The 15,621-nt window shown below is 48.0% G+C and overlaps 1 protein-coding gene across 1 annotated transcript in view; it reads right to left on the bottom strand.

Annotated features, from left to right (window-relative positions):
* Nucleotides 1–4,068: 4,068 nt before the first annotated feature.
* Nucleotides 4,069–15,621, bottom strand: part of LOC119251322 (patr class I histocompatibility antigen, A-126 alpha chain-like) — a 13,702-nt gene continuing 2,149 nt past the window's right edge. The window contains exons 2-8 of the mRNA XM_037518660.2: nucleotides 8,249–8,397; nucleotides 7,634–7,939; nucleotides 7,134–7,409; nucleotides 6,295–6,570; nucleotides 6,038–6,175; nucleotides 5,598–5,630; nucleotides 4,069–4,116 (exon numbers count right to left, since the gene is read on the bottom strand). Coding sequence (XP_037374557.2) covers nucleotides 4,103–4,116; nucleotides 5,598–5,630; nucleotides 6,038–6,175; nucleotides 6,295–6,570; nucleotides 7,134–7,409; nucleotides 7,634–7,939; nucleotides 8,249–8,309 — 1,104 coding nt within the window. The 5' untranslated portion in view covers nucleotides 8,310–8,397 and the 3' untranslated portion in view covers nucleotides 4,069–4,102. The remainder of the gene's footprint in view (nucleotides 4,117–5,597; nucleotides 5,631–6,037; nucleotides 6,176–6,294; nucleotides 6,571–7,133; nucleotides 7,410–7,633; nucleotides 7,940–8,248; nucleotides 8,398–15,621) is intronic.

Below are 15,621 nucleotides of genomic sequence, written 5' to 3'. Positions count from 1 at the left end.
CTCAAAATGGATTAAAGAACTAGACATAAGACCTGAAACCATAAAATACATAGAAGGAAACATAGGTGAAACACTACATGATATGTACCTCAAAGACATATTTACAGACACATCACCCAAAGCAGTGATAGTGAAGGCAAAGATAAACAGCTGGGACTACATCAAATTAAAGAGCTTCTGCATAGCAAAGGAGACAATAACCAAAACAAAGAGAAACCCCACCAACTGGGAGAACATTTTTGTACATAACACGAATGATAAAGGACTGATCACAGAAATCTACAAAGAGCTGATGAGACTCAGCAACAACAAAGAAAATAATCCAGTCAAAAAATGGGCAGAAGAGCTAAAAAGAAACTTCTCTGAAGAGGAAATGCAAATGGCCAACAGGCATATGAAAAAATATTCAAGATCACTTGTAATCAGGGAAATGCAAATCAAAACTACCATGAGATAACATCTTACACCAGTGAGAATGGCACATATTAAAAAAACTAACAACAACAAATGTTGGTGAGGTTGTGGAGAAAAAGGAACTCTCCTGCACTGTTGGTGGGAGTGCAAACTGGTACAACCACTGTGGAGAGCTGTGTGGAGATTTCTTGACCTACTAAACATAGAGCTTCCATATTATCCAGCAATTCCATCCTAGGTATTTACCCAAAGGACACAGAAACATCCATTCCAAAGAGCACCTGCACCCCTATGTTTGTAGCAGCACTATTTACAATAGCTAAGCTATGGAAACAACCCAAATGCCCAAAAATAGATGACTGGATCAAGAAGATGTGGTACATATTCACAATGGAATATTACTCAGCATTCAAAAAAGATAAACACGTGCAATTTGCAGCAACATGGATGGAGCTAGAAGAGATCATGCTCAGCGAAATAAGTCAGAAAGAAAAAGAAAAATATCGGATGGTCTCACTCATAGCAGGAATTTAGAAACCTAAATAAGAGACCAGGAAATAGACTAATCAATACAAAGTAATAACCAAAATCAATAAGCAACTATAAACCAGAGACACACTATAGGGGTGGGGGGAGGGAGGAGCAGGAAGAAAAAGAACTAGAGTCAAAATAAGAGGAGGGTGCAATTGTATGGGGAATATAACCAAAATGAAAATGCATACATTGTGCAAAGATGAAAAATGATGTAAGAATTATATAAAATAAAGTATTAAAAAAAAGAAAAAAGTAAAGCATGAAATTCTGTAAAGATAAATGGATCAATGAGATGTACCAAGATGACATATAATAAAAAAGTTTTTGATTGCTCAAAAAAAAAAGAAGTAATTCATTTAAAGACAGATAACAATTGCACAAAGGAATGAACCCTCCTGACTAGAACACCACCTCAGTGCCCTTTCTTCCCTAGGAAGATACAGCTCTGCTCCCAAGGCTGCCATCTGGGGCCTGCAGGCTTCTCCTAACACACCTGCCCTCTCCAGGGGCAGCTCTTCCTGCCTGCTGGGGTCTGCACAAGCATCTTCTTCTTTCCTTTTGTGTGTGGGGGTTGGGGGCAGAGTGTGGGGTGTGGACACGCACACCACTGAAAGGAGGACTTTGATGAAACTTTTCTTCTAAGAGGTGACCCAAGAAGCCCCATCTGTGAACCCACGACCTCCCCAAAACATTACTCCTCACCAAAGTCAGTGTTTCAAAAAATGACGAAAGTCTGAGAAACTGTCATCCAGGCAAACTGTATGCGATTATGGAGCATAAAATGGACATTAGCAAAAACTAATGAAAGTATGGCATTTAGTAATTATGTCAACGTTGCTTCATTAGTTGTAAAAAAAAAAAAACAACTTTACTCATATAGAATGTTAACAAAATAGAAATGCTGTGGGATAAACAAGAACTGTGCTACCTTTGCAACTTTTCCGTGAGACTCACAGTATTCTTTAAATGTTATTATTTAAAAAGATTTATTTATTTATGCATACAAGAACTGGGGTACAGGCCAGAGGTGTGGGGGATAAGAGGATTCACCAGAGACGGAGTGGGGAGCAGAACAGGCAAACTGACTGAAACACACTGCTGAGGGGAGCAGTGGCGAGTCAGTAGAGGTCTTCTGCGCCATGTTGGTAGGTCCCTGGCTGGGGATCGAACTTGTGCTGCAGTGGCTGAGGGTAGCTTCATAAGTTGCGCCTTAACCCCTTGTGCCACCAGGGAGGCCCTAAATGTTATTTTTTTTTTAAATGCCCTCCAAATTTTATAGGTTGTATAAGGAAAAAAATCTGTCTAATTTCCAGTTATCCAGCTTTTCTGGATAACCTCACACACAGGGCAGGCTTCAGGGTCACCTCTCCTCTGAGCCCTACTTCTCTGGCTCCTCACAGAGCATCTCACCCCAGGACGCCGCCCTCCAGGACCCCCAACTCTGCCCACCTCAGGCCCCGCCCCGTCCTGGCGGCTCCACCAGAATCCGGGACAGCGCGGCAGCGCCCCCGTGTGGCCACAGGGCTGAGCACAGGAGCCCAGAGCTGCCCTTTCTCCTGCTCAGCCAGGCCCTCCCCAGGCTCCCTGGGCCCCCAGCGGCAGGACAGGGATCTGCACACAAGGGGGCGCCCAAGTCCTGTGTCAGTTTATCCTTACTTTTAGTTTCCAGTGGTCTCCGGGACATAACAACTGGTTCCTAGGTCCTGGGCGAATCCCAAATATATAGGTCGCCTCAGTCTCTTGGGATGGAAACTTAGATCCCAGGGTCCCTGTAATTTGTTTCTGCTTCTGCTTCCAAGGACAAAAGCCCCTCCTGGGAATCACCTCACATTCTCCACCCTTTGGAGGAGGGGAGGGGCCTAGGAGAGCCCCAGGGCACTGGTTAGGAAGATGGGGAGACTCCTGGAAAAGAGAGCAGAAGATGGAAATGGGGACTTTAGGAGACAGAGGTGGAAAGGGGTGCAGTGGGGAGCCAGAGAGGACCGGGCAGGGAAGGGGTAGCATAGGGGACTCTGTGGGGGGAAGGTCTGTGTGGGTGACACGGGTTCTCACTGGGGGGCTGGAGCTTCTGTCTCACCTGGGGGATGCAGCAGTGCTGGCCTGTGACTGCCCAGGGAACTGCGCATATCCGGGCCCTGGCCTGTCCTTGCAGGGCTGGTGTCACCCACACACACACACATGCCGGTGACAGAGAGGACTGTAAGGGGGTGGGGGGATGTCCCCAGGGGAAGATCCAAGTTCCCTGACCCACCCGTCAGGGTGGAGCTGAGCAGGGAGAAGAAGCTGGAGAGGAGACTGGAGAAGGAAGGAAGCAGGATGAGCCAGTAGACCTGGAGGAGGCACATGGATCAGAGAGACACGTGAACAACTTGCACTTACTTCTTGGCCTTGGACTGGGTGGCACAGATGTGGGTGAGAGACCTGTGGGGAGATTACAATGGCAGCTTCTCTCTTGATTTTGCTCTTTTCTTCCAGACTTGTCAGCCGCGTCCACCCCTTTACTATGGGTCCCCGCCAGGAGGTGCGTTAGGTGGCAGGCATTCAGGCCCTGCTTGGCCAACCCTATTGGCTGAATATTACCCACAAGGGGACGGGTGACTTTGAATGTTTGATTTGGAAACTTTATTCTTTCCTTTTTCTTTGTTGCACACTAATTGTATTAAAGTTCCTTTCCATTAAAGGTCTTACATGTTTTGTCTTGATGCAGCAGATGGCAAAATATGAGGGAGATAGATGGTTAAGGGGTGTCCTTAACCCCTCCTTACCAAGGACATCACCCTCAGTTACCCAATGCTGGGGTGTCAGGAGATTCAGGGGGGCCAAGAGGAGGGCAGAGCAAGGCCTGAGCCGCCCTGGAGGACCAGCCCCGGAGGCTGATTCTGGGACTCCAGGACCCCACTCCCTGCAGGCGGGTCAGAGTCAGCCCTGCTCACAGCTCCAGGCCACTGACAACTCCTCTGTGCTATGACCCTGCAGACACCACTTGGTATAGCGTGAAGAAAAAATAATGAACAGCAAAATTAAATGTAATATGTAAATTAAATTAAAGGTAGAAATAATTTTTTAAAATCATGTTTATTTTGAAAGACACTTCAAGGGACATGGAATCCTTGTCTGACAGCTCACTGTTATCACGACCTTGACTGTGACGGAGTTACTCTGGCGCACCTGTTTATTGTGAGAAAACAGCCACTGATGAATTTATTGCCTTAATTTATTAGTGGATTGTACAAAATCACTTCCTACTTTGCACCTAAAACAAAGACCTGGCATCTGGCTATGCATTCCACCCACCAGACAACTCTATCTGGCCTCGCGAGGTGGCATGAGAGGTGACCAGGCTCTCCTTCAGTCCCTTGGGAGGTGCTGAACTAGAACCAGGGAGCCAAAAAAGTTCTGGTAGTTTCCCAGAGAAATCAGAGGGCACTCAGAGAGGTGGAGAGAGAGACTTAATTATCACACCGGTGGGCTCAGTGGGATTGCTCCCCAAAGAGCTGAGTACCCAGGAAAAACAATGGCAAGGTTTTATACAGTTTGTATGAGAAACTTGCTATCCCAGCTATCATGACATAAGTGTTCTTTATTGTTCGGGAAGGGGGTTCAAGGGTGTCATGGCTACCACTTCAGACAAGCAGTGAGTACACCCAGCAACCTCTCCACTCCAGCAAGCAGCAGAACCAAAGTTGTAGACTCCCCCAAGTAGCAGATTTGGGAAGGCAACAGAAACTAAGCACCAGACTCCCCCAAGCAGGAGGTTTGGGAAACATCCTGCTTCAGGTTATCATTGTGTTATAAATCAGGGGATCCTGAATGGATCAAGAAGTTGTGGTACATACACACAGTGGAATTCTACTCAGTGATCAAAAACAGAAACTTATGTCATTTGGGAAATATGGATGGGGTTGGAAGGGATAATAAGCTTGATAAGTCAGAAGGAAAAAATAAATATCAGATGGTTTCCCTTATATGTGGGATATACAGAAATCAAACAGAGGGTCAGAATAAAGACAAAATTTGCAAATTGATCCTAGATCTGAGGCATATAGCAGGGGAAAGGGAGAGAGATGGTTCCAAACAGGGGAGGGAAGAGCATGAGGGACTGTAGTGATGGATCATGGGTGCTATGGTGGTGAGAGAACTATAAGGACTACACCTGAGAGGGAAATCAAATATTATACAAAAATTAACGATGATGTAAGAGAACAAATAAATAGATTTAATAAAATAATTTATATCAATCACTGATCGCTAGAAAACAAATAAAATTAAATAAAGCAGAGGATCCTGAAGTTACAAAATGGGGGTGAGAGAAATCCTATAACATTCAGTCCCACACAAGACAGAACACTCATTCTATGATAAAAAATAATATTGAAGAAATTCAGGTGAGTTACATTAAGTGATAACATTCTCAATAGTCCACTGCATCCTAAGAGTGTCCCAATCACAGCTCCCCAGAACCTGGCCCCATCTTCTGGTGTGTCCCAGGGGGTGAGAGACATCCCAGAGTCCTGAGGACTGTTGCTGCCTGAGACCTGGCCAGAGCCCAGAGATGAGACCCTCAGAGGAACTGATGAGGGTGACTCTCCCTAGAGTTCCCTCTACGCTGTCTGCAGGGGCTCAGGACCCAACCCCTGATCCACACTTACCTGCAGCCTGACTGTAGATGATTGCTTGTCCCCCTGTGGAAAGAAACCTCATGTGAGACAAGGGAGGAGTCAGCCCATGGAGCCCTAAAGGAATCCCCAAGTCTAGGTCAGAGGGAAGTTCCTAGAACTGTGACTGAAGACCCAGGTCAGGACTGGGATTTATGAAGAATGCATATGGAAGGGAATTGCAGTTTTTCCACAGCACGGTCCTTCCCCTATGACATTTACTGGGAAAGAGATCCCCATCACCATAGTTATAAGGTGAACAGTTTGTGATTCATTTTCATAAGTGCTTTACAAAGAGTGAGTGTTCACAATCAGCTCCAGACTGGGCAACACATGTGTGTGGATCAGACTCTCTACTAACCAGGAAGGAAGGGCAAGTTCTCCCTGGGACATGAAAGCCCCCAGTGGACAAGACCCTCTACTCCCTTCCTTACCTGAGCGCCTCTTCCTCCACATCACAGCTGCAGCCACTGCAGCTCCAATGAGCACAGCTCCAAGGAGAACCAGGCCAACAATGAGGCCCACATTGGAATCGGTGGAGTTGGTAGAGACCGTGGGCTGAGGAGGGGGCACTGGAAGGGACGGGAACAGGAGACCCTGAGCCCCAGGCCTCATCCCAGGTCAGGATGAGGAGCCTCCAGAAGGGCTCCTGATGTCCCTGAGAAGCTCTGTGCTCACGTTCCCGCCTTACCCCAAATCAGAACTCGGGGCTCCAGCAGCCCCTCATGCTGCACACGGCATGTGTATCTCTGCTCCTCTCCAGAAGGCACCACCACAGCCGCCCACTTCTGGAAGGTTCCATCCCCCCCAGGCCTGGTCTCCACCAGCTTTGTGTCCTGGGTCAGGTTCTCCCCATCTCGCTGCCAGGTCAGGGTGATGTCCGCAGGGTAGAAGCCCAGGGCCCAACACTTCAGGGTGACCTCACGCTCAGAGGTGGGGTGGAAGGTCACGTGTGTCTTTGGGGGATCTGAGGAGAAGGGACAAAAAATTCACACTTTGGGTTTTTCCTTCCTGACACTGAAGCAGCCTCACTGACCATCCTCAGAATGGACATGACAATTGGTTTGGAGGGAGGAAGCACAAACCCCAGAAACCAGCCTAGTCTGGGGAATCTGGGATAATCAGGTGAGAGCCCAGGGTAGGAGGATGCAGGTCTCTGAGGAGAACACAGACTTTTGCTCCTGACTGGGTGGAGGGTGAATGACACAGAAAGGCAGGAGTCAGATCCAGAACTGTTCTCAGACCAAAAACAAGACCTTGAAGAGAAACTCATGGTTCCCAGGATGGCTGCCGGGTCACTAGGATCCAAGGAGAGTGATTTCAGGATGGCCTCCCTCCCTCAGGAGAGACTGGATTCCTTAACTGTCCAGAAAAGTGGTGTCTTCTGGGCGAGTCTCTCTCTAGCACAGAACATGAGCCCAGGGGACTCTCCCTCTCTGCCCAGAAAGCAGGTGCTGTTCTGCCCATTATTCCATTTTCCCTGCAGGGCGCCAGGAGAGGGGAGGTTCGAGGCCTTGTGGCCCCTCTTACCTGTGCGCTGTAGCACCTCCTTCCCCCAAACCAGGAATTTGAGGAGCCACTGGAAGCACCTGCTCTGTTTAATGTTCCTGACGCGCTCGGCCCTCCCCTGTGCCTCCCACTCGCGCTGGGTGATCTGAGCCTCCAAGTCCGCGGGGGTCCAGGAGCGCAGGTCCTCGCTCAGGGAGATGAAATCCGCGCCATCGTAGGCGAACTTTTCATACCCGCCGCGGAGACGCAGGTCTGGCCCCACTTCACAGCCACACATGCTCTGGAGGGTGTGAGACCCTGAGCCCCACCCAGCGGTCAGCCCGGAGATCACACCCCAATAACCGCCCCCCTCACCCTGAATAAACTTAAACTGAAGGGCCAGCAGGACAGTCCCTTCCCGGGGGAGGGGCCTGGCAGATCCACCAGCCTGGAGGGGCCAGTGGACCCTGAGACTCGGGACACCCCGGCCTGAGGGTGGGAATGGGGGTGACCTGACCCTGGCCCCGCTCCGCGAAGCTCACCGTCCTCGCTCTGGTTGTAGCGGCCGCGCAGGTCCCTCAGGAGCGCTTGGAACCACTGTGCGCTGTTCCTTTGGATCCGAGTCTCCTCGTCCAGGTCCTCCTGCCCCACCTGCCCCGCCCAGGGCGCCCGCGGCTCCACACTCTGGCCCGGAGAGCTGATGTCGAACCGCCCGAACTGCGTGTCGTCCACGTAGCACACGGCGATGTAGCGGTAGTCCCCATTGCCATTGCCGTTGCCGTTGCCTTTGCAGTTGCCATTGCCGGGGCACGATATCGCGGTGGAGAAACACCTCAGGGAGTGGGAACCTGGGGGCGGGAGGGAGACCCGGGCTGACCCTCCTCTCAGCGCGGGCCCAGGGCCCAGGGAGATGGGCATGGAGGGGAGAAAGGGGCGGGGCCGTGAGAGTGAAAAGGGGGGTGGGCCAAGAAGGGCCCAGACTCAGGGGCCCAGAGCACTCAGGGGAGGCGGGAGGGACAGAAGGGGCCAGAACACAACGGGCCTGAAGGGGAACAAGAGTTTGGGGGGAGATGAGCCTTTCCTGGGGTCCTGCACCCGCAGGGGGCTCCTTGCTCCTCCCTCCTGGAGCAACAGTGTCCAGCTGGACACGCACTCACCCGCCAGGGTCTCCATCAGGGCCAGGGGCCCCCAGAGCAGCAGCAGGAGGGTGAGGGGCATCACAACCACATCCAGGGGCCTGGGGAGAAGGAGTCCAGGAGGGTCCTTGGAGACTGTAACTGGAGCAGGATGATGCTGATTGTCTTCCCTGGAAACCCCCAGGAAAAGGGGAGAGAGAATGGGGGTGAGTGTGGGGTCATCAAGGCTGCACCACCCCACAGAGCCTGTGAGAGGGAGACATGATGCTGTGACAGGGTGACATCCACAGAAAGGGGAGGCCCCAAATTCCCTTCCTCACCTTAGGGAGGAGTGGATTTGGGCTGGGAGAAGCAGCAGCCGGGAGGAATGAAGAAGCTAGTAGTGTTTTCTGATAAATGTGAATATTGATACTAAATTAAATCTGCACAGGTGGCACTTTCTGGAAAGTTATTTGCTAAGTGAAACCTGAAATAATATCAGGGACTATTTCCTATTCTGTTTCCTTCCATAGGCCTCTCTTGCATATTGCTTGGAACTTGTGCTAATGTATGATTTTTTTTTTAAACAAATTTATTCTTTTTTTTTTTAAAAAAAAGATTTATTTATTTATTCACACAAGCACTGGGTACAGTCAGAAGCGCGGGAGGGTGAGAGAATTCACCAGAGCCAGAGCAGGGAGCAGAGCAGGCAGAAGGACTGAAGTACACTGCTGACGGGAGCAGCGGGCAGCAGGAGAGGTCTGCGTGCTGTGTGGACCCCTAGCCCGGCGGCCGGGGAGCAGCCGGGGATAGAACTGGCACTGCAGAGGCTGCGGGCAGCTTCGCAACCCAGCGCTGAACCGCTGCGCCACCGGGGAGGCCCTAATGTATGATGTTTTAAGGTGATACATTGTTTCACTAAGTTACATAGATTTTTAGTGTTAATTACACTGGAATCAAATGATCAAAAAATGTTTTATTTTTTAATCATAATCCCAAAAGAAAAATTCATACTATAAATTGTCAAGTAGTGATGCACTCAATTTTTCATAATTCTGGTTTTCTCTGAGAGCTTTTATTTTATCAGGCAAAGTTACTGTCATTGCTAATTGTTGATTTTCTTCAAGAAACAGACACTCATTTTGAGGAAAGTATCTTCTAATTACCCAAATTTAAATAACCTTAGTTTGTGTCATTCATCCCTTCAGTTAAGATTGGTGTTGCCCACAAATAAAGAGTCTAATTCATCTCATACAAATATTTTCCTCGGGACTCAGGGCTTGGGATGCTGCAGAAGTGCTCTGTGTGTCCTTCTAGGTCAGCACACCAGATATTTTTAAATGTGGAGTTGAGGATGACACAATAATGAAGATAACTTTTAATGCTTTTTTTCAGGACATTTTCAAGTGAAACTGGCTTTGATTTTTGTTCCTGCAGGTAAGTGCTGGTGAAGAATTACTGCTTCTGCAGTGGTACTATAAGCTCCACTCTTACTGAATTTTACCTCAGCAAATGCCAAATAGTGAAAAGACAATTGTGTCTAAATGATGTTTTGAAACTAGTTTTACCTCATGGATCCCATGAAAGGTTCTGGGTGACTTCAAGGGCTTCACAGACCACACTTTGAGAAATGCTTTTCTCAGGAAACCAGGGAGCATCTCCCAAGTGTTCTCTGCCTTTGCCTCCTCTTCACTTCCCAGCATCCCTCTCCCTGGCTGGCTCCTGCCTCCCCAAGCTGCCTCCCCTTCAGATACAATGGGGAGCAGAGAGAGGACCCTGGAGACATGGAGCTTGCACTGTCGTGAGAGTTGGACACTGAGTAAAGGTGACAAAGACACGTGTAAACCCGACCTGAACCCCGTGCTGGGAGGAAGGAGCGAGTTTATTGTGAAAGCAGAGAAGCTGGAGCCCTAGCAGATCCCTACCACTGTTGTCAATAGTATCAAAAGTATCAAAAAATCAGTATCAGTAGTATCAAAAATATATATTAAAACAAATTAAGCATAAGGAAAAGATTTTATCTCTTCCCATAACTGTCACTTCTGCCCCCTGACACACTTGCTCTAGCCCCATAGACCAGCCTGCCCCCTCTTCCTCAGCCCCCCTCCACGTCCTGCCCCAAGACCCAGGCACACTGAGGAGGCCTATAGCCTAATCTACCTCCTGGTCCTGGTCCCATCCTCACACTCATCTGCTCTTCCCTCATTTATTGTGCTCTGAAGGACAGGCCTCCCCAGGTCTTCAGAAAGGTATCCCCAAGATAGGCCACTTTGACATGTGAATTATTTCCATCTGAGGTTCATCGGGGTTCATCTTAAGAAACGGTTACCACTTCTATAACTACCTAGTATGAAAATGGGTGGTCTTACCCAAAATGAGGGTTATTACCAGAAAGAGCTTTGTATCCAAGAAACCTACTATATGTCAGGGCAAACATAGAATATCAGATCTTTGTCATGAGTCACCCTGTCCTTGCCATGTGATCCCCTCCTCTCTCCTAGCGTGCTAGGCCCCTGTCTCACTCCTTAGCTCAGGAGACACAACCTCGGTTCCCACACGGATTTCAGACACTTATTTTGATGTAAGTGTACCCTTTGCATTATGGGTAAATTTGGTTACTTTCTAGAAGTAAAAACAAAGGAAAGAGAAAAAAAAAAGATGTTATGAAAGTTCAGGTGCTCAAAATAAGAGTTCTTGAAAATCAGAGATTTAATCATAGAAATGAATAAATCAGTAGGTGAACTGGAATATTAAAGTCTCACTAAATAATGTAAATGGAAAGGAAATGACAAGCAGAGAGAAGACCTACAAGAAACTGACTCTATCAACCAGGAGATTCCAACTAGTGAATACAAGTGTCCAAGTGTCTAAAAGAATGGAGAGTGGAAATGATGAAAAAATTTAACAAAATCCCTGAGCACTCACATATAAAATGTGCACGCTGAGTGTCCTACCCGGGTTACTCCTACAGAGGATGAGCAGCCCCACACCATGACCCGCCCCAGGGACTTTCAGAAAGAGGCTGGAGAAGGACAGACCTTGGGGCCCTCAAGAGGCAACTCAGGCCTGGAGGCCAGAAGACCCTGGAGCCAGGCCTGCCCAGTCCTCAGGGGAATCCAGCCCAGACCCCATGTCAGGCCCAGGTGAGGGAGGTTCTGGGGACACAGACATTCACTTCAGCTGTGTGTGGTCTCAGGGGTTATTGTCCACATCCCTCCTCTAGTGGGCAAAGGACACTGGTGGGCAGAGGGGAACAAAGATGATGGACACAGAGACCAGGACACAGGAAAATCAGCCACAGGGGTGGGGACAGGAGAGAGGCCAAGGGTGAGATGAAGGATCCGGGCCTTTAACTCTGCCCAGGTGAGCAGGACCCAGGCCCGGGAGGCAGGACTGAGGCTGTGGGACAGGGGTCTGCCCAGGATGAAGCGGGCAGAATAGCTGGTGTGTGTGATATGTCCATGAAGATTCTGACTCTGGGGTGGTCTTGGGGGTGATTAGGAATGAGCACAACAGGAACTAAGCAAGTGAGGGAACAAGATAATTATAACTTCAGGGCCAGTAAAAAATCAATCCAAGAAGGAAAAGCATCCTGGTCTACTCACTGCTCAGCTGTGACTGGCTCTCACAAGGTCATAATGATGCAAACCCTGGATCCTGGGGTATATCTCAACAACCTGCCAGAGGGGCCCTTGGGGGGCAAATGCCTGTGCTGTGGATTCCAAAGTGGCCACCTTCCAGGCCTCCTTGCCACTCAGAGCCAGCTCTCAAGGCCTGGGCAAGAGGCCTGGCAGTGTGGGCAGGGACTTCTCCAAGATGCTTGTTGAAACTTCAATGTGAAGGAGCAAAGAGCAGGGCAACATTAGGGTCCCTACAAAGGCTGCCGGGAAGGCAGTGACAAGCCTCCCTGGGGAGGAGGCTGTAGCTGTTCACCCAAGAGCTAAAGCACAAAGGAGGAAGCAAGTCACCAGGCCCTTCAGAACATACCCCACATGCTCTGTGGTGCACAAGCCCTGACACAGGAGACAGCTTTTCTGAAAGAACACATGATTCTGGTCAAGGAACACGTTAAAAAATTCTAACAGGGGCCTCCTCTGGTGGTGCAGCGGTTGAGCGCTGCGCTGTGAAGCTGTCCGCAGCCTCTGCAGCGCTGGTTTGATCCCAGGCCACAGGGGAGGGTCCCACAAATAAAATAAAATAAAATAAAATAAAATAAAATAAATTCTAACAGGACACAACTCAATCGATGCAGGTGTCGGTAGAGAGGAACCAGGACAAATCCAGAGAGCAGCTGCTGTAGAACCTCCAAGAAGCAGACTTGTGAGCATGTTGGGAGCTGGCACTGAGAGAGACACTGAAAACTCAGAGCCTTGATTTCTGCCAGGCTGACAGCCTCACAGAACAGCTTTGTGGTGGTCTCCATCCTCCAGGTAACTCAGAAAAATGGGTGCCCTCAGAGGCTTGAAGGACAGGCTGGAGGCTTTGACTTGCCCCCAGAGTGTGGCCACATTTACCCCTCAGTCTATGGTATTTTATGAACATTTTCGAGCACACAGAATAATTGAAATAATAGTGCAGAGCACACCTCCTAGATCCCAGCATTAGCATTCGCTACATTTGCTTTATCACTCATCTTTATGCAAGGCTCCATCTCTCTATTCATCCATCTTATCTTTCTGATGCATTTCAAAGTTAGATGCAGATGTCACTACCTATCTTTCTTTGATTTTTTTTTAAAGATTTGTTTTATTTATTTATGTATATAAGAGCTTGGGTGCAGGCCAGAGGTGTGTGGGTGAGAGGATTCAGCAGAGACAGAGTAGGGAGCAGAGCAAGTGGATCTACCAAAATACACTGCTGAGGGGAGCAATGGATGAAACAGGAGAGGTCTGCTGTGCCATGTGGGTCAGCTCCCTGGCCGGGGTGAGAACTCTTACTGCAATGGCTGCCAATAGCTTCACAGTGCTGAGACTTAACCCCTTGTGTCACTAGGGACTCCCCACATTTCATTTCTCAACACTTGGGTTAAGAATATTTTTTTGAGATAAAACTCTATCTGGGGAAATGCACAAATCTTAAGTATACTATTGGAGGAGTTTTGACCTTTGTCAAGAATATTATGATATATTATTATTTTCTGCTCTTGGAAACAATGAATATTTATATAATTTAATGATGTGTCTCACTTAACAATACAATTTATCTGCCCTCGCTCCTTTTGAGTAACTACCACAGTCCAATCTGAAGCCTCCCTGGCCCCTCCATTCTCAGCACGTACCTGTGACCACACTCTCCTTGGAACAGAGCCCAGACCTGAGTCATCTTCATAGTTATTTATTTTATTATATTTATTATGATAACTTTGATTTTTTCAACCATATTTGTGGGGAGTTTATAGGTGCAAAACTCCAAAATATATGTTATTGTCCCATGTAAACGTGATCTATCAATATATAATAGTCTATTCATCTTTGAACTTTCAACAAATAAGTTTATCTAACTCATCCTTTTCCTTTCATCCACAAGACTCTCAGTTAATCATAAGCAGCAGCTTAGCTGTTTTCAATACCTTCACAGCCATATATTGCCATTTATATCTATGGTAAATATTCTAATTATCAGTTTTATTAGAGAAACTTGTATTTATAGGCAATGTCTGAAGCATAATTTCATTAGAGCAATAGATGATCATTTCTTCTAGAAAAACAAATGTCTGAAGTTAGATGAAAGACAAGGAAATAGGGCACACCTAGTAGCTCAGGGGTTAAATCACAGCACTATCAAGCTATCACCAGCCACAACGGCATGAGTTTGATTCCCAGCCAGGGAGCTGGTCCACAAGGCACAGCAGACCTCTCCTGTCTCGCCTGCTGCCTCCCTCAGCAGACTATATTTCAGTAGATCTGCCTGTTCTGCTCCCCGCTCTGTATCCAGTGACACTTGTCATCCCCACACTTCTGGGCTATCCCAGTTCTTGTATGCATAAATAAATAAAAATACATCTTCAATAAAAAAGAAAGACAAGGAAATAATGATTTCACTTTATATGTATGAAGTCACCCAAATCACATCAATTCCTTTATATGAGTACTAGCTTAACATTATATAACAGGGCCTCCCCTGGTGGCGCAGCAGTTGAGCGCTGGACTGCGAAGCTGCGAAGCTGCCTGCAGCCTCTGCAGCGCCGGTTCGATCTCTGGTCACATGGTGCGACAGACCTCTCCTGCCACTCCCGCTGCTCCCCTCAACAGTGTATTTCATCAGTCTGCCTGTTCTGTTCCCTGCTCTGGCTCTGGTGAATCCTCTCACCCTCCCGCTCTTCTGACTGTACCGAGTGCTTGTATAAATAAATAAATCTTAAAAAAAAACTTTAAAAATATTATATAAAAAGTTATTAACAGAAAATACACAAGCCAGAAACCTTATAGCCTTAAACATCAAATCAACCATCAACTTTTCTTAATTTTCGAAGACATAAAAGTAAAAATCTTTTATATAACAACATGAAAATTCCATACCTTTGTAAAGTGGTGAAACCGTCCAATTATTTCCCAGGTTTTAGCTGAAATGACCATCAAAAGTGTTCAGATTGTACCCAGCTTATTTTTGGGCAATTTGCCTCCTTGAGCCTAAGTAGAGGACAATATTAAAATACATGAATGATCCCCACTGACACTGTGGTATAAATGGGGGTCTGCTTTTTTGTGACTCAAATAGTGAAGAAGAATTGTCCCTTGGGGGGTGGGGGAGAATCTCCCAATGACACTGAGGAAATGAACTTAACAGAAAATTTCAGTTGTGGTTTGTTACTGTTACCACAGCTTTGCACAAAATGTTGGTCTGTGGTCACATTTCCCCACACAAACTGAGAACATAATGATTGAAACTGCTGCATTGTACCAGTCCACCTCAGAGTCTGTCCTCACAGATTTTCTGTCCTCCCTGGACTGGCCCCTGGATCCCCTCCTTGGTTCCCCTGCTCCTCCACTCAGTTGCCACAGATACTGTCCTGGAAGCTGGGAAAGGCTCCTCCTCCCGTGTCCTGGTGTCTCACCAGCCCCTGAGACCTGCCTGCCTTCCAGCAGGTGCCCGTCTGCGTGTTCAGACTCCTGGCAGGGAGTAGGGGCAGGACAAGAGATGCTGGGCATGGGTAAGGGTGGCTAAACCACGGGATCTCTCCCCTCCAGCTGGTGGGTTCAGGGCACCTTCCCCCAACAATTCCGAGATCCAAAAGGGGTGTCTTTTGGCTATAAGTCAGAGATGACAAAAAGGGGGTGCCTTTCCTGTCATTCTCTTGCAGGTGGGTAATGAGCCCTCCACTGCCTGCTCATCCCTGGACTGTGTCCTCAGAGCTTCTGAATTCCTGCCTGGCCAGCTCATAAACTAGAGAACAAAGAAATCCTGGGGGAAGTTGG

Source organism: Talpa occidentalis, unplaced genomic scaffold (assembly GCF_014898055.3).
Source record: "Talpa occidentalis isolate TD23 unplaced genomic scaffold, MPIMG_talOcc4v2.1 talOcc4.2, whole genome shotgun sequence".
NCBI classification, from domain to species: domain Eukaryota; kingdom Metazoa; phylum Chordata; class Mammalia; order Eulipotyphla; family Talpidae; genus Talpa; species Talpa occidentalis.
Note: the sequence above shows the minus strand (reverse complement) of the source record. Positions and strands in the feature narration are given on the sequence as shown.